Here is a 27,383-nt window from a genome sequence, read left to right as displayed (position 1 = left end):
TGGAAATTGAGATTGAACTGTATCTAAGCTTGAACTATCTGAGTCTAAACAATTTTTTTTCCCCATTTGCTTTCTTTCCAGAGGTTTGATTTTTTAGAATGCTGAAAAAAATTCGGTGTTACACTTCTTTCTAGTATATTTTTAGCCTAAAAATAGAAGTGACATTTGGTAAAAATAATACCAGGAATGAAAGAAAGATTATTAAAATCTGCGTAAGAGAAAAATGGAAGGTCATACTTCTGTAATCTAACAGAGATGTCATAGAAATTAACTCTTCTTCTCACAAGATGCAAATTGTGGTCCTTTTGAAGTCCATGTCTGAATTGCTATTGACTTCAATAGGAATAGGATTTTGTCAAACTGCATAAAAATAAATACACATTAGTCTTTGCAGGGTGTGGACATGATTTTGTAATGAAAAGAACGAATATACTATTTGTTCTTCAGAAGTTGTACCTTTAGCAAAATCTATGCCACTATTAATACTTTTCAAACCCTTGGAAAGTGTACAGTCCTGAAGGAAGGAATGTGTATTTCAAAAGATAGATACCTGCGTATCTTATGGTTCACAATAGCAGCAAGAAGTATGGTTGCACTTCTGTATTCCTGATATAAGAAAATCAGGGAGAAAATTTCTTATCTTGAAATGTATTGAAAAATTACTTCAGATGCTAAATTAGACATTGTTTTTAAATGTTTCTATTTTTTTAAAATAAATCAACAGATTAAGAAATTTCAGTGAACTGTTTCTTAGACTGAAGTGCTGTTCATGGATTCCGTATTTTTAGAATAAAGTACTCTGGTCTGAATGTTACAATGCTATGCATGCGTACTTGCCGTTCAAATGCTTATTCTGGGTGATGAAGATACATTTCTTAAAGTTATGTGAATAAAACAATTTGCATGTGTGGCTGAGGCATGCTGTGTCAGACAGGTAAGCAAGTTACTTTCTATTAATTTTGGATGAATAAGTATCAAGTAGATACTGCTGTTTGCTCTTTGTTTGCGATGTACTGTTTCTACCTAGGGTAACCTACAAGGCGAAGTGCTACTCCGTAGTTCCATTTCATTTCCACAAAGGCGTGTTGTTAGCATGTCGCAGGTCTAGTATTCTTCTGTGAGCTTACAGTGCAAAACAGTACCTGATTCTAAAAACCTAGTAAACTGAAAGGACAACATTATAAATAACTTCCTTTAGTTAGCCATTTTTTTTTGCCAGATATCCTTCAGGTGTCTCTGGGTCATTTTATAGGGTGCTTATTCCTATGAATAAATGAATTTCTGAAAATCTACATGTTACATAGAGAAACTGAACAATATCAAGATGACTTTTAAATCTTTAATTACGAATTAGTGTACCTTCTCGTGAAACAAATCACATATTCTGCTATTTGTAGAGAGTAAGCACCGCTAAAAGTTACACTGACAAGGAAAAAACAAAGGATTTGTTTCAGAGGAAGACAGTGTTCTTAAATGCTGTAACAGAAGCTTAAGATGGTATCAGTATTAATGCAGTTGTTATCCGTAACTATTTTTTTGAAAAAACTCTCTAGTTTTCAGATGCACTTTGTGTATAATTAGAACTGTAATAGTCTGAGTTTGCTGTATAATTTTAGGTATCTGAAATGAATTTTATATCTTTGGATTTTTTTTAATTTAATTTCTCTTTTTCAATGTGGTTACCCCTCATTTTCAACTTGCTTCCCCCAAATGACTGTGGTATCTTGTCATATTTACAAATATTGCAATTGAATTTCTTTATAGGGGAATCCTAAAGCTAGCATAGGAAACAAAACAGAAGCACCCTACTCAAATATTTCTTTGCGTATGTGAAACTTTATGCAAACATGGATACCTCTGATTACTCACAACTACAATTTGTGTTAATTTTATCAACTTTTCATTGATTTTTTTCACTGAATGTAATTTAGCAACACTTTTGTGAATCATTAGTCCTGTAAGTGCTGAAATACAGTTCAATACGACTGCTTGTATCTCTTCTTCTCAATGTAATAATCACCTGCTATCCTGTGATAATATTGAAGAGTCCATATTTGATTATACACTGCTCCTTTTCAGTGTTGATTTCAGCCCCTATTTAATTTAATTGTAAATGAAATACGCTTACGGCATACGTTAAAACTGTGCCCAGTAAAATGAAGCGCGTGCCAACAAATATCTACTGCTGAGGCAGAGGCATAACATGGAAATAATATTTTATTTAAAAAATTATTTTTTTGGTCAGCGATCATATACGTGATGAATGTCAAGGTTCCATATTTGACCTGTTTCTTTAATTGCAGAGATGGAAAGAGCAAGTCTTTAGATTGGAGACATATTTGGTAAATTAAAAATAAAGGTTGACAGAAAGATTTGGGACTGCAGAATCAATACAGCAAGTCAATGGATAATGATCACTGTAATAGAGCTCTATTGTGAAGAAATGCAATGGTATCCGTGTTTGTCACAGTTGGAATTATTGCTGGGAATAAGCAAAGAACGGATATACAGGGGAGAATCAGGTAGCAAGGAAATCTTGTAAAACAAATGAAAGCAAAACCCTAAGTATTTGTTAAGAAAAATGATGCGCTCATAAAAATAAATTCAGAACCCAAGTAGGCCTTGCAGATATCTCGAGTCACCCCTTAGAGCTGTAAAACAGAAAGAAAACAAAAAACCCAAACCAAAAAAGAGGCATTTTATCTTCTTTGTGAAGCGATATAATCACTGAATGCAACTCAGAAAAAAGTAGGATCAGATTCTTACTCTATGTTATCTATATTAGATTACTCTTAAAGATTTGAGCTCTTTGAGGAATTGGAACAAAAATTTCACCTTTAATTTTCCAATATTTAAAGTGTTATTGATAAATTTTCCATTTCTTATAACTGGCCTATGAGTGTTCTTCACCATTCTGGAGCTTTGCCCCCCCAAACTCTTTAAGCTGACACTGTTTGGAAAAATAATTGTATATGCAAAAGACACTAGATCAGATGTCAATAATACATCAGTACAGCTTTTACTTAGCTTTCATGTAATATTTTTAAAAGTATAAATAAAAAATATAGTTGTTAGATTTCTATCCGAGTCTGAAGGAAGGAAAACTAACAAAGTCATCAAATTTTATATTTATGACATAGAACAAGTCGAAGCATGGCAGTGGGGCGTATTGTCATTTTGTCATTGCATGTTCACTTGGTGTTGCTAGTATGTCTGTAATGCTGTATTGGATTTGACAGATTCATCACATAGCTCAGTGAATGGCTTGCTTGAATTAAGCCTATGGGCAGACTTATTCACATTGATTGGCTATTGGTTTTGTGTTTTATGATTTGATTATTGCATCTTTGATCAGAGTAAGAAAAATGTTCCTTTCTTGCATATTAACTTTGTCAGCAACATTTATGAAAGCGTGTACGGTAGTATAATGAAACAAAACCCCAATGACAGTGAATTAGCCTTGTCTGAAAGGCAGTCTTTTCACTTGTACTGCTTGCTAACCCTGTAAAACTTAATGATAATTGTGTGTTTATATATGTATGGTTGTGTATTCATATATATACACACACTTCCCATCCATCGCGTATCCACAAACACACACACAGACACACATACCCCTGCACACACACATATATATGTACAAAGGTATTTTGCTCTGAGATTAATTCTCTTTTTCTAATGCAATGTTTAATTTACATCTTGCTACCAACGATAGGACGATTCCCACTGACTTTTTTGGTGTTTGGATTATATCCCTCATCACTGAAAACTGACTTCTTTTTTTTTTCCCCTCTCTTCCTTCCCTTTTTTTAAAAAAGCAAATAACAAGGCATATTCTGAAACATTTTGAACATCACATTTTGTAGTATAAAATATGTAATTTTTTTCCATATCAGTTTGTGTTACATGTTCTTTGGTCATATATAGGATTTTGTACAAAATTTGAGACAGGAGCTCTTGTTGTATAGAAGTTGTGTATCCTCCAGATCTGAACAGTCTTACTCCCTGTAAAATCCTGATATTCCAGTAGTTCACATTTTTAACATATCTATGTAGAGTCTTCATGTTTGTCAGGGTAGTAGTGTCTACAGATAAATAATTTAATATTTTTTCCAGTTCTCTTTGTGAAAGCAATTGAGATTAGTACTTGCTATTTGTAGTCTGATTATTCTAAAATAGAGTACTAGATGCAGATTTGTTTTAATTGAAAACATGCTCATTAAAGGATCAAAAAGTAGAATGAAGAATAAAAATACATAAAGCACAAAATGTGAACTTTTGTAGATGGTGATTTGTTGGATAATGTAGACTTCAAGATCTTCTATTTTATGAATAAAAAATGAATGATAGTAATATAGTTTTATTCAGATTATGTTCTCTTATTGAGGATCTTACTAATGATATATACTAAAAATTAGGGCTTTGACAGCATATAAAATATCATAACATCTTCAGTCAGAGTTTAATTTACCATTAAATAATTTCATAGAAAGATTAATATTTTAAACAGTAGTACTTCAGTCATTTAATGATCACAGTTTTTAAGATTTAGGAGAAAGAGCTTCTATGCACAGTTCTACTTCCTAAAGTAATTGGTTTGGGGGAGGAAAAAGAATAAGATACAGCAATATCTTCACTTCTCTACTCCCAGCTGGAGCCTTTAAACCTTTTTGAAGTTTGCTGTACAAGTTTAATGTTGAGAAACGCAGAGAAGTTCAGGGGACTGAGGATGATAAATAAGCAAGAATCGTATAGCCAATAGTGAGTACCTATCCTGAGCTACCCAGATTTCGAGAATCAGAGGCCAGCTGGCATCTTTACAGGTATAAAGATCATATTTAGTTTTTATAACAGTGATAATGTCGCACATATACAACGGCTTTCCGCTTCAAACATTTAGGCTTGATATGGTGATGTTCGATTGGTCTAGTTTATTCAGGTTGTCCGATGGGGTAGCTAAAGCTTGTTTATTCCCTAATATTGCCAAATAAATAAAATATTTTCCTTTATTGTTAGAGAGAAGTAAAAGATTTAGGCGTTTGCCTATCAGGCTTGTATATCTTTATGTATATATTTAATCTGTGGCAAACTAGATGATCACTGGCATCATGCTAATATTTCATAATCTGTATTCATCACCCAGATTACAGCTGTGGGAAAGACTGGAGTAGCTGACTCATGATACAACCATAAAGTACATTTTAGTGAAGGAATCAGAAAACAGTTTGGATGATTATGAATAACGAGACTATAGTAGAAAAGAAAAATAAAGATAAAAAAATCAAATATATGAAGATGAAAATTACTATGAACAGGGAGTTTCATTTAGAGCAACTTTAAAGGAGTTTCCTGAAATAAAGATGTATTGCATATAGTACTTTGGTAATGATTGAGGCATGGTTCACTCTAAAATATTGTAGAGATAATGCTTTTCGGAAAGATGTAGGGATTCACATTCAAGTAATAAAACTTTAATTTACACATTTAATAAAAATGTGCTCTCCTATCAGGTCTAGAAAGTTATGTTGTACACTTGGTATTTTAACGTATCCTTCTAATATTTGGTAGCGTTAACATGTTTTTTGATACTTTGAGGGCTTGATTCACCTCTGTGTGATATCAATGTTAATGCAATATCCATGTAACTGTTAAAGCTACTTCAGTGGTTCAAAAATGAGGTCATATAGTAGTGAAGAAGGTTAGGGTTCCTTGCCTAGAGCAGTGGTAAACATCTAGTATGAAACCTTTATCATGGCAGAGCTAATATCCTTCGTATGCCGGTTCTACTTCTTTTTCCTGCAGTTTCCAGTGATCATCTCTGTAGCATCAAGGCATATGTTAAGAATCCCCATAGTCAAGGAAACCCTTGACTGTTGCTGTAAAATCTAGTTTGGCATCCATGCTGAGAATCATGAAAAAAAAATTGAGAGAAAAGGCAGAGGAAAATTAAAGCCTAGACTTTCATATCTGGCATCCAAAAATGCTCCAGTTTTCAAAGATGCTGAATACCTTTGCTACCAGCTCCTTCCTGAGCATAGGGGGAGCTTTTAAGTGTTTATTTTCAAAAAAATCAGTGCATCTATTATGACATTTACCTATCAACTTCAATATTGTTCCTTTTTTTTTGTTTAATACATCTAGCCTACTTCAAGTTTTAAAATGAGTTAGAACTTGGGAGTTCCTTACTTCAAAATGAAATTTCATAATAAATAAATGTGATTATAAATATATTCTGTGGATGCATTTTTTTTCCATCTTAAAAAGAGGAAAAAGGATTTGTTAACCTTTTTAAAGAATTATCTGTGTAATATTTGATACTGGCTTCTTCACTATCAGAGGATGTTGAAAAAAATGTGCAATTTTAAAATGTTTGTGTGTTGCATTCAGCAAACAGGATAAATACAGCATTAGGGAGTTATTAAAACATTGATTCCTAATCCAGCAGACCAAAACTGTTACAGTCTGTTGGGTCAGTGCTTGTGCTTCTGACATGATAGACCATAACAGTTCCTTTGGACATGTCAGTGTCTAATTATACAGTTTTTATTTTTCAGATCGTTGACTCGATAGACCACAAAGAGGCAGATTAGGACGCTATAAGTATTGTCAACCTAAGTGCTTTCACTGTGACTGCTTTAAAAGTAAGAAGGAATTAAAAGTATTGTGAAAGAGACAAACAGAAGATGAATGAAATGTTACTAATGACGTGTGGAATGAGTTGGATATAGTCCATTTAGATTTGCCACCACAAATTGTCACTACAGATGAAATGTGTTTAAGGGAGGTGAGGAAATATTAAAAGAACATACTTAAAAAAAATAACTATGTAGACAAAATTAATAAAAAAGGGGGAATTAATAATCTTGCATTTTTTACTGTAGCACCTCCCTTCTCAAAGAATTGCAAAGCAGCTGATTAGGTATTTAAAGAGAAATTTTCTTTGCGTAGCTTGTCAGGTCTGTGTATTCCTCGCAGTCTAGGGACCTAGCTGTGGCGAATGAATAGTCAGTAAGAATAGTGCCCAGCAGGAATGGGAGAAGTAGGTTTACCCATGTAGTCTAAAGAATAACCTTTTGTGAAAATGCCCTAGGATCTTTCACATGCAGGGAAAGAGGAAGGTCTTCATTTCAAATTTTGAATGAAAACAGTATCAATCTCTAAACTCCATTTTGGCTTTTTGAATGAATTCTTAAATCAATCCTGTGAAAGTTTTCATATAGAGAGTGAAAAATATGCCTAAAATACAATAATAACCAAAATTTTTGAATGCAAACGTTAGAATTTTAAAAATAGCCTGACAATAGCAGTCCCAAATCATACTGGCATCAGTTTATGCTCCTCACACTCAGCACCTCTGAAAATTACTCATTTAGTTCTTCAAATAAGGATTTAGATTAAGTGTGTAGAATGTGTTGAACATCGTAAAATGCTAATAATCTTAAAGCAGTTATATGACTGACATCAAGATGAATTCTACTGTTGATTTGTCTTATTCAAAATGCCATATGTTAGTCTAAGTTTCACTTAAAAATCTTGAAGATCCGTTTAAAAATCGTCTGTGTTCCTCTTGCAAATAAATATACATATTTATACGACGTATATTATAGTAAGTAGTCCTTTTATAGTGTAAGGACTATCTGCCATTTATGTTATTTTGCACGTCATGTGGTCCTGCATATGTAGAGGAATTCCACTGATGTAGCAGGTAAAATCAGTTAGAACTATGCATATTTGTAGGGCTCTCATTAAAAAAAAAAAAGTAAAAATAAAAAACAGAAAATAAAACACACATAGATTTAAAATATAGGTGAAAGGGCTATAGAAATTCCATGGGTTCTGATTTAGGATGTTGTCCACATTCTGGAAAAATACTAGAAATAAATGTATTTTGGGGCAACAACTGTACTAAGTTCTAAAGTGCAGAGCCAATTTGTCAGAAGTAAATTCATTTTGCAGTCTTCAGCCCTGACGGAGGCGGAAGGGAAGGAGAGAGAAAGAGACTTTTTGTCCAAGGCATTGGCACGAAGGAGTTATAGTCACAGTGTATACAATATGGGGTCATTTTCCTTTCCTCAACACACTTCACAGCATTAATATTAGGCCATGCTACAAGGGTCTGTCTTTGTAGCATTTGGGCAGGTTTTTTAGGTACATGGTTCAATAGAAGGGCTAAAACTAGGTTTTTCTGCATCTGCTGTGTGAATCTGACATAAAAATACAAATTATGAGAAAGCACCTTCTATTGGCCATTTTTCTCTAAGTACTTTTTTTCTCTCTAAGTAACCAGGATAATTTAATAATAATAAAATAGTAAGGCATATTTCACAAGTCTTGGGAGTACATATCTCAGCTAGTGTCTAGAAGAGTTGGTTATTTTTTTTCTTTTTTGTATTTTTTCCTGAAATGTGTTTTCCACAAATGCAAAACTGCTTTCTGGTATTCAAGTGAATTACTCCTGTTCATGAAGTTGTGTGACTGGAGGTAGGAAATACCCTAATGAGAAATACTTCTAGCCTTTTCTGTCTCCTGCTGTTTTGGCAGTCTGTCATCGGCTATATTGCACTGAAAATGTCCTACGTTGAGCACTAAGAGGACAGAGGTAACAGTAATGGAGAGGTGCTAATTTAAATGCCTACCCTGTAGATCAAATTAAGGGCTTGGATAAGTTGTCTGAACATGGCATCTAGGGGCATTTGAGACCCTCAAGAGGATTAGAGACACCCACGCAGGCAGACGGGACCCAAAGGGTGTCCTCCACAGTGGTAGCCGCAGCCAGGCGATGGACTGGCTGCCCTTGTTGGGCCCACGAGGTGAGCATTAATGTTTGCTGTGAGGCAGCTTTTACAGGAGTAGCTACATTAATTTCCTTTGATGCAGGGTTTTACTCCATTCACATTTGAGGCCTGCCTCAAAATGTCAGAAATTTCTGTTAAATGTCATTTAACGGAATGGTAAGGAATGATGAAGGTGGGAGATACGTTATCTTTTCACCCTGACAGCAGAATATCCAGGCAAAAGCAGAATATCTATATCTTCCTCTCTGTCTTGGTGTCACTAGTAGTAGTAAAGTTGAACAAGCAGCTCTGAAGATGAAGATTGCCATCAGTCTAAGAGTAGAGGATATTTTCCTAATGTGTGTCAGGTCAACCAATGTACTCGTAGTGCTGTTGAAGCTTGAAATCACTGAGTGAATTCATTATTCTCTGTTTATAATTTCATTTTTACTTCATTTAATACAATTTGAGTATGACTGTAAAGTTGTTTAATTGTCTTTTATCCGTTGTGATTCAAATGCTGCGAGTATGATAATGTACTTGGATGTTACAGTAATGGGAATATAAAGCATGATAATAGCAAAAGCAGCCTTCTTACTATGGCTATTATACTAGTAGCAACAGGTTTAAATTCTTTAATAGCCTTCATATTGAAATTTGGGACATTGGAAGGAAGGAGTTTGAAAAGTCTTCATAACATGATTTTAGAGAGAAACTCTGAAATTTTGTCCATAGTCGAATATTAAAGGAAGCTATTGGGCCAGCCAGCCATCAGCTATGTTATAATTCAGAATTAAAAAAAAAAACCTTTTGGCAAAAAAAAGCCATAAAAACAACAATGAAGCCTGGAAGTTTGGAGCATGGAAAAAAAATATTTTTAATAACACAATGGAGAAACATGTAGATGTATCTCATATTACCCTTACAGGCAAAATCATTGCTATATTATATTTTTAGCACCATATTCCTAGAGAATGCAATTTGGAACAGCTCCAGTGAAGTCAGTGCTTTCGTTTAAGATTCATCAGTTTTACCAGCCGAGGTTTTGATCCATGAAATCTAAATACTGACTATGCCTGTAAATCACATAGTGCTCTTCACCAGAGAAAGTCAATCGATTACATATCATTTAAATCTTCCCACTGTAACGTCTGTATAGTACTGGGTTTGCTTTGGTCTTAATATTCTATGTTCTGTGGCTTTGCAGTGTTTTCAGCAGTGGCTGTATTTTAGGCAGGGGGATGCTGTATTTCTGTGGTAAGCAAAATTATTTAGTTTGTAAAGTTAGTAAGTGAAGTCCAAGAATTCTGGTGTATGAAACCTTATCACTGCATAGTTTAGGGGATTATGATTAATTTTACGTTTTAATTTTCCTAGAGGTACTGTAATTATCTTTAGGGAAGTCCTAATTCCTTAAAATCCCACTTGACCTCTGCTATGGCTTCTATTTTATGGAAGCTCAGTGTTGCCAAAAAGATGACTTATAAACTAGGAGCGCTGGGTTAAACTGTGTGTGTGCCAAAATTTTATTCTTAACCATGTGCTGTGTAAAAGTAGGTGGTGCTGAAAAATCCAGCAGCCTCCCAGCCTTCTAGGGAGAAGATAGGACACAGGTCTCATGTGCCCTGCAAGGATAGCCTCTTCACCCGCAGCAACCCAACTAGGTAGACTTCCCAACACGGACATGACCGAGAGTACGTTTGCATAGTTGAAAAATAGTGGGGCCAATGGCTGTTGGAAATAAAATGTAGCAGCAGATGAATGCTTTTTGGGGAGTATGTAGTAGCAGTGACAGAGAAAAGAGGAGCACTTCCTTTCTCAGGGTGGGGAAACTGTCTTCCAGCCTTTAGGGGGAGCATGCAGAGAAGCAATCTGTCCTGAAAGTAGGTTGAATTTGTGCTTGATAATGTTGAGATCTCTCAAATCATAACAAGGAGTGTCTGAGACCCATTCTCTGAACTTTTCTCAGTGTCACTTGAGGCAGGGATCTTTTTTAGCATATATTACCCCACCCATATTTTCCTCTTCCCAGTCATCAGTTTTCCTACTAATAGCAAAACAGCCAAATCATGTACGTGTCAGCCAAGAGCAGCAGTTTAGTTTGTACTGTACCACCCATTGCCTGTTGGGAGCTTCTGCTCAATTGGAGCTCCATTCTCCTTTAATATGACACTAACTTAAAATAAACATAGTTTAGCTTAGATTTAGAAACCATGATAAAGTTATATGTATTTATGTGTAACAGAATGTCAGAGCTTCATTATTTGAGAAAACTTTTACTTAGTTTTCTCAGTGAGGAGAGACTCGCTACTTTCCACATGTGAAGGAGCCTAAAGATCTAGTATTGTATCAAAGACAGCGTTAAACCAGAACCCCTGTGCTTATTCTTGGATCCATTCGTCGTTCTGGTAGTTGAGCTCATTGGTGGAGTGTTTATGAGGCTGGGAAATATTAAGGGAATTTTGGAGAAGTTTGAAGAAAATTCATAAACGTTCTTTAACCAGAAATTCAGATTTAATACTCTTAATTTAATTTTTTCTGAAGGAGCACGTAAAGTGCATGTAAAGTACATCCTGCCTAATTAGAATATCAGGTATCACAAACTTGCAACTAACTCTCAAAGCATGTAGATTAAAAATAATTCCGAAAGACAGTCAAAACTACTGACACATGCTTACAAAAAGATTTCTGTAGAAATAAAAGCTAAAAATATTACATAGTAATTACAAACTGCTGACATGGTTCTACTAAATATCACACATATAGCCTTACCTAAATTTCAGTTCAGTAATCATACGTAGCTTCTGTATTAGGTCAGTGTGCTTTAAAATGAGCGAATAAAAGTTTTTTCTGTATAACTTCAGCACAGCTACAGGTGACTTGTCAGAAGCAAGATCATAGGAGACAGCTATACTTGCAAATGGATGGATGCACCATTTTGGCAAGGGCGAGTACTGGCGAAATATATTTATGGAATGTCCTAGACCTCGTAATTAACTTGTAGTGCTATAACCATGCTGAAGAAATTAGGCTATGATAAGAAAACAATTTTTGGACATTGTAGAAGGCCTAATTTCCACGAGAACGTAACATCTGATTAAATCATTTGTCATTGGTAATATTCTTCACTAAGTAATGTACATCATGAAAAACCTTAGTCAATCTTCATTTAAATTCCTGTTCTTGACTTGCTTAAACTGTTTTGGTTTAATATGTTATTATCTAAGTCTCGTATATCAGTGACCTGGTTAAATTTAGAACAGGCTACTTTTAGAGAGCTGATACAGTGAACCTGCAAACATTTTGTTGTCCTCTCTGAAGTTCGGTGCTGCAGAGTATGCTTTTGGGTCTAGCGACTGGACTTTTCCTCCCCATCTCCTGCCATCACAAAAATTTCAAAGGCTATTTGGATTTACAGTGCTAGCTCCCTGCCCCATCTAAATATAAATTATTAGAAAAATAATGACTGACAATCACTCTTGGGGGCGTAAGCCCTAATGTAGCTAATCAAGGATCTTGTGATACAAGGTCTTCTATGATAAAATGCAGGACAGAAAAATATATATAGAATCTTGGCTTTTCTCCAAGCTAATCTGTGAAAAAGATGCTAAGAGGTAAATGTTGGCAGGATTCCCTGGCCAAAGGCTCCTTTCTTAGTGCTGGTCCTCATTCTGCTGCACATGGAATCAGTCTAGGATGCGTGTGGCAAGACGGGAAGAGTGAAGGTATTCACATGCGGGGTTTCTTCACAGACGTGGTTATGTATCTTAAAGAGCCATAGTGTAGACAAGGATTGGACTCTAGTGATTAAAAAAAAAATTATTTAATTACATTTTATGCTATAGTATGGGATATATTCACTAAATTAACAGCATCAAGGAGAGAGAGAAAGCATCTAACGTTTTGGATATGGAGAAGACTTTCTGGCTAGAAATAGCAATTGCTAAAACTGATGTGGAGGTTTATGTCAGTGAGGCTCTGGGGCTTTCGTGCAGCATTTTTGAGGAGTCCGGCAGGGTATTAGGGGAAGCAGGGCATAAAAACTCACAACACTGTTGAGCCTTTTTGAAAATTGGGGTGATGCAGGCCCAATAACTACCCCAAAGTATAAAAGAGCATCAAAATCACTTAATATTACTTTTGCTGTCCTCTCCCTCTGCTTCTATCCTAATTTAGGAAATAATCTGTTTGAATATTCCTATTTTGTTTAAATTGTAAAAATATCGTTATTACCATGCCGGTAAAACTTGGTGGCAGCTTTCAGTTTACTAGTAGAAATAGGAAACTGATCTATGGGGTTGGGAGAGGTAAGACTATGCAGCAGTGTTTGCCCTTGGGAAATAGCTGCTGAGGTGGAAGCCAGCCGTTCGGAGCCCCCCAAGTCCACTTCCCTGACCCACGCGTCTGGGTTTGCCCCAGAGAGCTCAGGCTGCCGGAGGCTCCCACTCCAGCACGTACACGGATTGCGTGTATCCCAAGCTCTGAATATCGGGCAAGTTGAATATATCCGACTGTGCATTCAGATCAGTATATTTATCATGTTACTTGATCAGTTAGCCTTTCTGTTTATCTATCTCCCACACAAACAGTAACAGCTTCTAAAATTTTATTTAAATAAAATTCACTGGATTTTGAATACATCTTCTTTTTCATCTGAAATTTAAAACAATGACCAGTAAAGATTTAATCTTGTGTTTTATTTAATAATATGCAAATTTAATTGATTGAAACAATTATTTGTCTCAGTTGAACAGGACTTCTTGTATAATAAAGTTGGGGTTCACGTACGTTTCTGGTACCTTTTTAAACCAATAAGAAGTTTGTTTAATGCAATGTAAAAGTGATGATGAACATGAAAACAACCTAAAATGCATCGTGAAGTTCCACCATCCCTTACCTGTGAGATTTTTAAACCCAGCACACTCAATGCACTTAGTGATTAAAATGGATCTTTAAAGGAAACAATCCTGCGTTTGCAAAGGGTAGCTGGCCTTTTCCAGTCTGCTTTTTATGTACTTTAAGAGAAGGAGTTTATGTAAGCGCTATGGTGTCAGCTCAGTAGGACTTCTTCCATAAATTAAGGGATGAGCTCCACTAAGGAATGCTACTTGCTTTGGACAGCGGGTGAGATATATAGGGGCTATGTAACTAATAGTATAGAATTCAGGTAAATAAAAATCAGTTACTGTAAAACATTAAAGCCATCAAACTACTAAACAAGTGCTTGGAATCATTATCAATAACACCTAATTAGTCGTAATAAATTGAACTGGCTCATTAAGCTCCAGCATCTAGACTTACTGCCCATTAAAGAATTAATATGTTATCATTTTAATTATCAGAATTGCTATGCTGAACAATATGTACTTTCTACCTTACTTTTAAAATTTATTTATGGAGTTGTGAAATAAATTTTGCTAAGGCAAAATGTAAGGAAAATAGTGTCTTCCTACATAAATTGAAGTTATATATCAAGGAATGTTTATGGTAGATTTTTTCAATAGGTATCACTTTGGGTTAAGTTTTTTCACATTAATTTTCTACCATTAATTAGTAGAGAGGACTGTTTAAAAAAAAAAGTGAGTTTTTAGAATGCTTTCAGTAACGCGTGGTGGGAAATGTTCAAAAAAAAGACAAATGCAAGCTAGTGTTTTGAGGTCTTCCTATAAGTAGGCTTCCTGTTATCACAAAAGGTGATGATGCTAGAGGTAGTGTGAGTAAATGTAGTGACAAATTATGCTCCCTATGAAATATAGAGTAGCTTTGTATTTATAACGCTAAATTCATACTCCTTCAGTTTAATTTATACTCCTTCAGTTTTTAAAATTCATCTCTTAGCATTATGTACAAGATAAATATCATTAGTTAAATTGCTGCAGTTGACAAAATAAAGAACAAAATTACCAATTTGTACATCCAATTGAGAGTAGGAGAATTAGATTAAAAAATACACAGTCTGGTCACTATGTCCATTCATAATAAAATGCAGGTGTTCACATCTCTGAGATAGCACAGAGGCAATAATAAGCTAATTCTACTGTTAATCTTAATCAAATCCTATGTCTGTTCTGTGGATCACAGATTCCTTCTCCCTCCCCCCCGTATGTGAACTTTTAAATAACAAGGTTCACAGATTTCTAAACAAGAATTTAAAATGTCTTTAGTGTAGTGCAGGTGAAGTAATAGAAATAGATTTTGTTCTCTTGGGGCTTAACGCTTCAAGCTTCTGTAACCCCCAGAGATGTTTGCTCCTCAACTAAATAGTTGTCAAGAGGAGCTTCAGAGTACTTCATACTTGACAGGGTTTTCATCATCCTGCAGAACTGAGTTTTCCAGGCAGGCCTTAGTACAAACTAGACCTAGTTCCTATTTTGTAGACTCTTGCATTAAAGCTGTGCACAACCTAAAAATGCTGTTTTTCACCTGGCTTAGCAGTGCAGGCTGGTGGAGCTGCCTGCCATTTGGAGTAAAACAGCACCTAAGTGTTAAAACTTCAGCCATGTTCTTCATTAATCCTGCACAACACAAACATCATCCAAGAAGCCTATGTATATGCATGTAAAGGAAGAATTCAGTGTTAATTCTCAAACATGGTTTCCACTAACCCAAATTCTTTTTTTTTTTTTTTTCTTCAGAAAGGACAAATCAGGATTTGTCCCATAATGGAGTTTTCTGCGTTTTGGAATACTAGTATATTTAGCATTTCTCTTTTTCTATTATCTACCTGTGGAAAAAAGAATTTTGCAAGAGAAGGTTTATATCAAATTACTGATATCTATAGTTTATTCTCCTAAGATTCTGCAAAAAACTTTTGCTTGTATTCGGATGACCGTATATGAGAATATACTGTGTCATAATTTTTTATAAATAGCAGAAAATTCATTTTCTGTTTGAAGTCATATTAGAAATATAAAAAATATTTTACTTTTAATATCCTCCTTTAAGATGTACTAAGTAAATTGCAATTTTTTTCAAAAATGCAGGTTTCTTTACCTACTTTGCATTAGTGCCCTTTAGTTTCTATATCAATATAAATACAGTTTGATTTTTTTATTATCCTTTATAAATATATTTTAGCATGACGTATCTGTAACACTAAACATGAAGCTTCCAATGCAAGAGTTTGTACATAGTCCATATCCAAATGTCACCATTATTTCATTTAAAAGATCCCAGCATGTCTACCTCATGATCCTTATAAACTCTGTAGTACTGAAATACGTCAACACTTTTTCTTGCTACATTCATTAAAATTAAGCACCCTTACCCTACCCCATCTGTAAACATCAAGTCAATTGGCAGCTAGCACATTTCCCAGTCAGCAAGCAGTATTGTGAATTTTATCTTCTCTTGCAGAAATCAATTCGTCTTCGTTGCAGCAGATGAAATTTCTTGTAACACCTCTGCAGGTAACAATCATTGATACTTCTTGATGCATCCATCCAGGTCTCAATATCCTTTTTCACATGCTGCATTTAATCGTAAGAGAAAGCTTAGGAAAGTCCAGAATATAAATCTTTGGAATAGTTTCATTAATTTATAGCTTGAGCCTTTAGAGTCTGCCATATAAAAGACTTTAGGTTATTTTGCTGACTTTGGTATTTTATTTCCAGTTTAAATATTACATGGCCTAGAAAAGTAAGGATATGTTAAACCTTCTAATAAAAACTTACTGTGCAGTACAATTGAGATTGTGACTTTAAAAAGCCAAAATACTAATGAACTAATGAAAAGAGTAAAGGCTTAAATGTATGTAGGACATTGTAAGTGCTATAGATTTAACAATTTTTTTTACCGCTCTTTGGGGGCAAATATTGCCCACAAGGGTATTGCAGACCCTAAAGCACTCACAAAGTCTATCCTATGGATAAGATAGTGGGAAAGAGGGTCTGTGTCTTCAGAGGATCACCCTCTAGTAAGTAAAAGGTCTCAGCTGCTTTGCTACTATGTTATCGTGTTGTAAGCTATGAGTACAGAAGAATGAACTATGTTTTTATATGGTATTTACTAATGGTGATTTATAAGTATATTGAATATGTCAAGGGATTTTCTGTCTTTTAAACATAATAGTTTGAACAATCTTAGCCTTATTTCAGGTAAGGATGGTATTTGATGCTACGTAAGAAATCGAAAGCCAGAATAAATAGTAACAGTGCTGAGCCATATTCTGCCAATAACGTTATGCAAAATAACAGCTAAGTTCATGGGAGCTGTGGTGTATATTGAAGGATTAAAGGCGATATAGTCTGACACAAAATGTTGGTGTTAAGCACTTATTTATGGAGAGTTTTATATTGGGTAGAATAAATGAGAGTTGAAGAGTTTGCACTTTATGCCATAGTAAACTACATAGAAACAAGGAACAAGTATTTATGAAAAAGAAGACAATAGTTAAACCTGAAATATGCTAAAATTGCAATAGTCTGTATGCTAGCCATAATGTTTTTGGAGGTAATCTGAAAAGTTCTTCTGTTACAAAACCTGATTTAACGTAACTTTTTCAGAGCCCTAAATCAGTAAGAGAATACATTCTGCGAAGACAACATTTGACACTTTCTTGATCTCACTAGACTTGGATTTTGGCATTCATTATTTCACCTGTACCTAAAAAGAGAGTTTGTCTTCCTTCCTCTTCCTGCTCTGCTCTGGATTATAGTGAGCTGTGGTAGGGAGACTACTGATTTTAGAAATCTAGGCCTTGTTAAGTAAGTATAAAGAGACTGATTTTAATAATTGTTTTTAACTTACGAATTCTAGAGATAGACATGGGGTATGCAATATTCTTCTAGTCCTGAAAATAGTTTCCTGTTTTACAGAGTTAACCCTTCTAAACAATACTCTATTTCTGTAATAAAGACATTTCTTTTCTTCAGGACAGGCAGAATTTAAGTGTCCAGGACTGTATACGTGTTCCACATATCACTACTTTGGAACGCCAGTCAAAAATATAGCACTCTTATTGTCAGTAAATTGAGTGCACTTCACACCGAACAGATTGGATCTCTGTGTGTGCTTAGTAAAACAGTTTATGATTAGTTTACCTCTGCTGAACTGGTTCAGTAGTATAATATTTTTGGTTAGGTATGTTTTTAACCATAAGATAATAATAGGAGACTGTTGGTGCCTTTAAAGGAGCAAGCTAGTGAAAGCCTTATAATCCTTTTATAATCAAATTTTAGCTGTAGAATTAAAACGGCTTTTGGCTGTATAAAAAATTCATACTCTGGCCCATATCCCCGTGTGGTACAAGTTGCCAAAGTCACATTTAGTCTATCAAATCAGTAAGTTGATTTTTCAACTAATTTATGAACTGATTTTTTGTGTTTTGATACATGCTGTATATGTGTGTATATCTATATGTAGATATGTACACACACATACACACACACACACACACACACACTCTTACTTAAACCCTTAGAACAGAAGCTAACCTTCCTGTGGTTTTCCAGATGCATGCAAAATGCCTACAATCCAAGTTTATCTGCTAGTAGTGCTCCTAAACTCCATTCAGCTGTGTTTGTACGATTGGTATAAGATGAAATTATTGATAACATATGCCATTCTCAATGTTTGAAATGTGAGTATATGTGTGTTTGTATCGTTTTCTTGTAAAGAACGTGTGTGTTTGTAGATTTCAAATACTAATGTAACAAGTAAACTTTTGGTTGCAGTTTTACCATCAAATGGAAATGGGAGGGTTTAGGTGATTTTGCTGGTTATATTCACTCATTTCTTCCTAATGCACTGTCACTCCTGCCAGAGGATACTTAACCCTCAGCTGCATGACTTTTTTTTCCTTTTTTTTTTTTTTTGGATTTGGGAATTAAATTATCTTGAAGAAATGAGTATGTGTTAATGAATGGACTGTGTGTGCATATAAGCATTTTATACTTAGGTATGTGCATCCATTCTTGCATGCACACTATATAAAGAAAGCATATGCCAGTATCTGACAGAGGCACCCTTCCGCAGGAAATTTTAAAATATTTTGCTCTTCACTGAATTCAGTGCATTCTGAGGCTAAAAATAATTACTCTTCAGAAAAAAAGTTAAGTGCTTGTGGGCTAGATCTTTTCTGGCAGGTATGATTACACTATATAAAGAGAGCTGAACTAGAACAGAGGTAGGGAAATTATCTGAAACCTCGTTTCAGTTTGATGCTGGAATTTTAACAAGGATCTCTGAAGAATTTCCTTTAGCACATCTCTGACGATGGTTTTATTCGGGGGGAATTCATCCTGAGGCTTCTGGCTGGTGGGGGCAATTGACGTCTTGCCATATCAGGCTCCTTATAAGTCAGAACGAGATCCAGAATTTCTAGTTTATTTATTACATATTGCTTACAGGGTAGTATTTATTTTGTATCTTTAGCATTTTTAATGCATTTTTCAAATCAGAGCTTAATATATTTTTTCTTTTAGGTCTTGTAAGATCAAAAATTATTTTCTAGTATCTTTTCCAAGTGCATTAGGATGTACCTTCGTATTACATTTTATGATTTTTGGGTTATAAATGGGGCAGGATCGTTATTCCAGATTTATACTACTCTTGTTTTCTTCCTCCAGTTTTTAACTCTTATCTAACTGCCATCTAGGAGCAGAAAAATCCAGTGGGGTTGCACACCTGATATTATTCCCTCCCTCCCCCCCCTCCATATATATGTTTATGATTTGGGCATAAAAGAGAGACAGGCAAGTGTACAATATAAACCTGAATCTGGAATGAAGTGTGGTAAAAGTAGATATAGCATCTATCCAGTTGTGACTGTATTTATTTACATGTTTGAGCAGAATCATCTCCAGGAGATGGGACTGTATGGTGTGAAAGAAATGCATTAGAGAGCTTTAGAAGTTAACAATCCTCGTGTTAAGCTATTGACCACCGTTTGGTGAAAGATACAGTCTCCAAAACAGATTAAACATTCTAAAAGGTTTAATTTTCAACTCTGGGAAAAACATATCATCAAAGTAGGCAACCTGAGAAAGCAAATAGCTTGCAGTATCGAAATAGTTTGACCTGAATGTTTGCCGTTTTTGATCAGTGCAATTGCACAAATCATTGCAATTTTCCCGTATACCAATCAGCTCTAACACTACCACAAATTTAATTCATGAAACAATAGCAAGTTCCGGAGATACTTATTTAAAAGCAAATTAATATTGGATAAAGTACCTAGGGTGGTAAAGATGCCTGATGTGGCCTCCCTCTACAGTATTGCATAAGTAATCATTTCTGGTCAAATTTTGCCATACATGCTTGCATGCATCTCATCGACTTATTCAGGTGTCTGGTACGAGGTACTAATCAGATTACGCTCTGTGAAAGGAATTTCCAAGAAGTACATATAATCCAAACTGCTTTAGAAAAATGTAGTTTCAGAGATATTTCCACCAGCCTTTTTGAATTACTGTGTGAAGACATATGTTCAGTTGTGAGAGCTTCTTTCATTTTAGTACTGCTGCCTATGGGTTTGACTTTATTTCATGAAGCAATTTGTCTGGGAAAATAACCATTTTCTATAAGATGCTTTTATTATTGCATTATGCTCTTCCACTAATCAGATAAAATCAAAGATGAAGATGAAGGAGCATCTGTAAGGTCTTTGTGCTAGTATTTTTTTTAAGCCTATACTGCTTTTCCCTGTGAAAAATAGCAGATACTGAAGTTTTTGCTCTGGAAAGACTAGGAAATGTTGTACTAATGCACATTATTAAACGTCTTCAATAAATTCAAGTGTCCTTTATGTTGGCAGTTTACACTTCCTTTTACTGCTGCTGTAAATAGTTGTGTATAGCTTATTCAGAACTTTATTTGTTACTGCTTTTACTGCTCTTGGTAGTTGCATGGTAAGATATTCAACCACTGGATCAGCTGATGAACATCAGTAAACATTTTGATCATCCACCTTTCTTCTTTCATGAAGTTTGATTAATTCTTCTTTCTCACCCAGTGAAAACACTGGCAGCCCTTTCTGGCATCTTTGTCATTATCTCTTTGACAGCTTGCCTTCCTTGTGCTTACAGTTCTAGGTCAGTTCGCATGGCTAGTCAAATGTGACAACATGACAAGATTAAGTAACGCTGAGGTTCTGTGATTTGTAAATGGAGGATTTGCAATGTGAAGCTACTTTGATAATGGAAATAGTGAATAATCCGTGTTTGCCCTCAACAAGTGCGTATAAGCAGGTGTGCATCTTCTGTGCTCTGCTTTTTTAATGAAGCAACTGGACATTTTTCTCTGATAGAATGAAAACAGTATGCCTGAAAGGTAGCTTTTCTGGATGTGTGTATGATGGTATACAAGTACATGAATAAAAAAAATTTTTGAATATCTTGAGATTATCATATTACGTTTAAACATTAAACAAAAAGGGATATTATTGTGTACTACAGAACTTTACACAAAAGACTAAATGTAATATGCAAAGTACCTAGTATATTTTTTTATTGAGCTAGAGAGAATTTGTTCAAGCTTTATTGCCCCAAAATGTGGTAGTTATATTTAATAGGAAAATGCTTTACAAAATAAAGAAATATTTATTTTCCATTGAAATACAGCTGTTTTTTAGATCCCACCTGATATCAAGCTGTGGATTTCCCCAGTGGTAGTATTATTGTTATTATTACTATTATTATTATTATGGTATGCAGAGAAAATCTAACTTTCTTGCCTAGAGATTAAACAGAAAAATGTTGTTGATAGCATGCAGTTATGTTAGCTTTTTAACCAGACATCAAGTGAAATCCCCGCACTTGCGCGGAAGCTGCCGCTGACCATTAGCAAACGCAAGCTGCCAGGAGCGAACACTGGAGGGAGAGTTTCCAAGCCAGGTCTGTCCCTGGCATCGCTCCGCAGCACTGAGTCGGCACCAGCTCGGGAGGGCAATCACCTGTGCTGTGGTTTGTAGCGCTTTTGTATTTCTGCGATTCAGCCAATAGCAGTCATATTTAATTAAATACGTTTAACAAGGTGGCAGCTCAACTTTGAATGGCTCTAAACATGTAACAAAGTTAAAAAGAAGACACAGGCTGGAATACAGGAATAAAAATCAAGCCCAGATCTGAACATCAGTGGCTGAAATCCCTGCGAATCACACCCAGCCGTTAGCGAGGAAAGCTCAGTTGGCCAAATGCAGATGTGGCATAAAGAAGTAAATTGGAGTTCTTCTCTGGGTACAGAAAATTCTGAATAGGCTTATTATGTTTCTTTTAGTTCCAACCTGAAGGAAAAGACCGCTTTTTAATATTTCATCAATGACATATTTGTGACAATCCCTTCACGGAAATCCTTTGTTATTGCCCTATTCATATGCTAGGCTGTGGTCAAGTTTCTTGAGTTCTGTGAAAACCTAGAAATGTTAATGCTATACCAAGAGGAAATCCCTCATGACCTTCAAAATATATAGGAGTTCAGCACGGTGGTATACCTTGAGATTTAACTAGTTGATTGCACTATGTCTGTCTATACTGCCCAGGTTGTTTTCTCCTCCCCATGACAAATCTGTAAACCATTATCGGTAGTGAAAGAGGAAATGATATGCAAAGGAATATTTTATGCTTTTCACTTGTAGAACAATCTTAGTGTTTTATACTGTGCCTTTAAAACTTTGCATTTTAGCATTCTTAACCTTTACAGTAAAGGAAAACGATTGGGAAGTATTTTTATGAGCAACTTTCAGTCATTGTACTTGGTCTTAAGTAAAGACTTACAGTAGACTCTTTTCCTGACTGCCTTCTGAGATATTGAAAGACTTGTTGCTAACTTAGCTGACTGAAATGCCTGAAGTTGGTTGGCATTAATATCCAAAATTAATTGAAAAGGTTTAATTGCACATGCCTTGTTGTGAGGTTGGATACCATCCTTCTGTAGAAAAGATGTTTAAGCAGAAGGACAGCCACCCCCTGTAGACTGTTAATACGCTGGCAGCGAGGTTATGATGCCCAGCAGTGCGGTGGGCAGTGGCGGGCCTCCGAAGGATGCTGCCCATCCTTGTTATCATCACAGTTATGTGCCTAAGAGAAAGTCCTGGATGACTAGGTACTGCAATCATTTGTCCGGGTAAGGCCAGATTACCTGTGCTTTCCTAGTGTTCCTTCCCATTCTTCACTAAAATCTTCATTCTTTTTTTTTTTTCCCCACAAAATTTTATCTCAATTCTGCATGAAGGTCAGACATAACAGATTTGGATTGCCTATTCCATGTCACCTGTGAACAGCAAGAGGCACATCCTGCTAGAGCACCCATTTGTGGGTGAACAGTTAGGGTATGAATACCAAAATGTTCTTCATTATAGTCTATTTTCTGTCACCTAGCCAAGTCTGACTACTCATTCCGTTGCTTCTTTGTAAAATTTAGTAATAATAATAGTCAATAAAAGAATTTCAGTAATTGAAAATTATTCCGGTTGAAGACTCAACACATACAGGTCTGAAGAAGCAGTAATTTTAAAATTTGGTTGTTCAGTTATAATCAAAGATGGTAAGGAATGGATTATATTGTGGAAAAGTGAGAAATAAGGGCTTCTTAGTGATATTTATGGTTTCCTTCTAATGTGGCAAGTAACACAGATGATTAGAACATAGAATTATGTTGTTATATTATTTTCCATTTTAATTTTACTTGAGCACTAGCTGGGGTACTACCAAATTTTGAACTGCTTTTTTATATTTCTTTAAAAAGCAGATTCATCATCTTCTATAGTTCTTCCAGCAATACCTAGACTTTAAAAAATGGGAGAAAATGATAATGGTCAGAAAGATAAAAGCATTAGATTACTAAATTCATGTTTAAAATTTTCATTTTATACTTCTCAAATCACTTGAGGAAAATGTGCTAATTTCTTTCATATTCTGTACTGTGAATTTTCCCTTGTTATTGTTAAAACTTATAGTACATATATTATTAAGCAGCTTCCAAATGTCTCCAGTGAGTATCAGAGCTCCACTGACTGTCCTAGAAGTGTATGGAAATACAGCCACAGTACCAAAGAACTTAAATCCTAAAAAGATGATTAAGATGAGAGAAAGACATGCCTTCCGTATTTTTAGAAACTTGAGCAACAACTACCACCGGTGATTTAAAGAGAGATTCAATTTAAAAGGCCTTACTAAAGCAAATATCTCACAACCAATTACTATTTTTAATTCCCTTTTCCATTTCTACAGTGGACAATATATTATCCTTTTACTTAGTACTGAAGCACTTCCAAACCCTGTATTGAAAAAAACATTGAATAAATTGAAACTTAGCATGAGTAAAGATGAGCATATCAAGATTTCAACGTTCAGCCATTGGGGAACACTTTGCAGCTACATTTAGCGATGTTAGCATTGCTACGCTGAATATTTTCTAAACATTTCCCAGCAATGTGTTGGTCCAGCTATTTAGCAGTAGAGGAGTGAAAGTATGGTAACAAAATGCTAGTGAACATTTTGTTTTTTCCTGTTACATCCTGCATACTTGTTCCAGACAAAGTGAAAAAAAATGCTAGAACTTACCTTGTTCTCATTACTGGAGCATCACACGTTGTTCATCAGATGTGTTTCTGAGACAAGAATGTGTGAGTTCACATATCAGCATTGATAAATTGATTTAACATTCTGTAAAATGCACAAATAATCACATTGACTATTAATTTATTGAAAATATTTTGCCATTTGCACGCCCTAAATTTGGGTAGATTGTTTATCTAGGGTGATCATTTCCAGTTTAAAAGGCTGCAAAGCATTTAAACACTACTATTTTAATGAGAAATAAGCATACTGGCATAATATTGACTGAATGAACCAATGACTAAGTGACTGCACTAGCTTACTGATTTTCAGTGTAACAGCATAGTTTAAATCCTTCCTACTATTTTCAGAAAGGAAACCAGAATCTATTCTGCTAACCTTGTGAGCTTCTAAATTTTGTGTCATGCAAGGGCGTGTTTAAAAATTAGCATTTAAAAAGAAACCTCCTTGCTTTAAGTTTAAGCTGACACTGTTCCTTTCCTCTGTGGAAATGAAATTTATTAATCATAATAAACCCATCATATTCTGAAGGTAGAGGTCACCCTGAGGAGGAAAAAAAAGTCTATTCATCACAGAGGAATTTCAATGCATTTTTTTCTCAGATAATATCTGAGCATGGATTCGCTCCCCTTTGGAAATATATTCTCCCATGGTTGTACCTACATACATCAAGTGTGTCTAGAAGGTTGCAAGAATTAAGAATTTTGCAGTTTAATTTTATACTCTTTCTTTTACAGTAGATTTGGAGCAATGCTTTTTATATCTTATTTTACCTTTACATTGCACACATTTGTCCAGGTGGGATTCCAAGAACCTGTAAAAGAAAAGAAAGAATTAGAGTATTTCTTATTTTAACACGCATATGAGCATTGCTAATTCTAAAAGACCAATTTATAGTAATATTACAACACAAACTTCCTTATTATCTTAATAGAAATGTAAAACATTATGTTCTAAGGAGCAGTGATTTGCTTAGGTGGTAGTTTTCATCTTAGGATTACGTCACCGTTCTTTCATTTCAAGGGAGAAACATCAGTTTATATAGTAGGATGAAAAAGCTTGATATTAAACCACTGGCAGCAAGTTATCTCTGCTTTGGCGAAAGCATAATAAAAATGTACTTGGAAGTAAATACTGTGTTGCAACAGTCATCTTTTCTCTGTTTTGAAATTGCTTAAATGTTGTATTTTTGCGTCTTTTTCTCTTAGCTCTCCAGATTTCTCTAAAATATAATGCTGTTAGCAACATGTTTCGTTACATCAGTGTTACAACCATGCTTGTCACTTCAATAGTTCAGCTAAATATAATACTAATTTAATCAAACCTGCGCGCTGTGCATTTGGGCTTGTTCCTTCCTACTTGCAAGTGGCGCCTGCATTTACGGCCACTTAACTCCCCTGCCGTGGTTGACCCACTGCATTTCTGATTTTGTGGGGTGCTGTTACCTGGCCAGGGATGCCGCAGGAATGGGATGTGGTGTGGAGTCAAAGCACAGCCGTACAACAGGAGACGGATCAGCGTGGCAAAACTGGTGCAGAAGCTCCCTGAATAAGCCCCAGTGTAGCTAGTGGTCTCCACTAGACCAAAACTAATGTCATTGTTGCAGATTCAGACTTGCAGTCCTTGCTCAGTATTGCCGTGTTCCGGGCTAATCCGAAAAACAGCACATTTGAAAATAAACCAATTCCCATTGCTTTCAAAATAATAGACATGACATTAAAGAATGTATAATAATAGTACATATAAGTCATGCTCCATGTTACTAGGAATAGGAAAGAATTTATAGTGTTGGAAGCTAGTCTAGCTTTAAATTAATCATTTTCCCTTGTTTTATACTTCCTTACTGTTTGAAAAAGCTTTGACTTAAGAGAACTAAAATTATAATGACATTTAAAATGGATTCTCAGACCTTGAAAATGGGCACCCAGAGAAAAGTAAGGTGCCTTTTTCACTTGAATGTAGATGAACAAGGCAGACAAGATTCTGCTATGGCTGCTATCAAAGCTAAGTATTTTAAACCTCCCAATTTTGTAATGCTTGCATGCTACCGTGGAGGGTTACTGCCATATGGTTTATGGAGGTTCTTCCAACCAAAGAGGCTCCAGCGTGGGGTCAGGGTCAGACTCTTTTGCTGCCTTCTCAACTCAAAGGGTCACCAAGAGGCATTTACCCAAGGCTCATCTGAGTATTTTTTTCCTTTCCTTTTTTTCTCAGTGGGAGCTGCCTTGTTACTCTGCTGTTAGCTGCCTCAGATAATTTCCAAAGATAGGTATTCATGGATATGAAGTGTTTAAATGGAATTTAATCCTTTGCTCACCACTATAGCTGGAATTAATGTGTTTCATAGAGCTTTTCTATACGTGTTTTCTTGAGTCTAACTTTAAGACCATGAGATTAAGATGACTGCCCACCATTCTGCTTCCCTTGGATATTCATAGCTTTCTTCTGTAGCTATCAGGCCTTGTTTGCCCAGATCTAAAGCTTTGGGGTAAGAAATACAGCCCATATTCACAAAATTCTGGTGCTTTCATGGCTTTAATAGATTAATTCCTTCTAATGTATTATTCTTTAACAGAAAGTTGAATGTACTGAGGCAGCACAACTAAAGGTATTCATCCACTGTGGTGCTACTTCGGAGCGTAACATCCAGATTTTGCCTTAGAATACTTTATAGGAACATAAGCTACACCTGGCATTTGCATTTCCGTTAAAAGTAATAAGAAGTCAGCCTGTGGAAATTAAGACATTATTTGCATTTGGAATCGTAAAGTTTTAAGGACAGTAGATGCCACAATACAGTTCATCTAGTAACATTTTTGCATTTTAATGCTAATTTAGGATTTCATGGAAATATTCAATTTTTAAACCTTTAGGTTTGGGATGGGGGAAAGGAGAGGAGTTATTCATTTTATCTACTCCAGACCATGGTTGCCAAGAATGTTCAGGCAGGCCTATTTTTCTGAATGAGCAAGTTCAGAGAGCTCCCAGTGATGTGAGCTGGGTCTGCAAGTGTCTGAGAACCAAGCCGCAACATGCTAGCATGAAAACGTGACTCTCAACATTACTCAGTATTGTGAAAACAGGAGGCAAACTT

At 35.4% G+C, this 27,383-nt stretch overlaps 1 protein-coding gene across 22 annotated transcripts in view; it reads left to right on the top strand.

The window, feature by feature from the left end:
• Positions 1–27,383, top strand: part of RBFOX1 (RNA binding fox-1 homolog 1) — a 1,498,714-nt gene that overhangs the window by 1,465,837 nt on the left and 5,494 nt on the right. For 5 of the 22 annotated variants that reach the window (XM_068908993.1, XM_068908996.1, XM_068908992.1 and 2 more), the window contains one exon: positions 16,131–16,183. The exons of the other annotated variants lie outside the window; for them this stretch is intronic. In XM_068908993.1, coding sequence (XP_068765094.1) covers positions 16,131–16,183 — 53 coding nt within the window. The remainder of the gene's footprint in view (positions 1–16,130; positions 16,184–27,383) is intronic. 22 annotated transcript variants of the gene reach the window in all.

This window comes from Struthio camelus, chromosome 15 (genome assembly GCF_040807025.1).
Source record: "Struthio camelus isolate bStrCam1 chromosome 15, bStrCam1.hap1, whole genome shotgun sequence".
Taxonomy (NCBI): Eukaryota; Metazoa; Chordata; class Aves; order Struthioniformes; family Struthionidae; genus Struthio; species Struthio camelus.
This window is presented reverse-complemented; position numbering and strand designations above follow the sequence as displayed.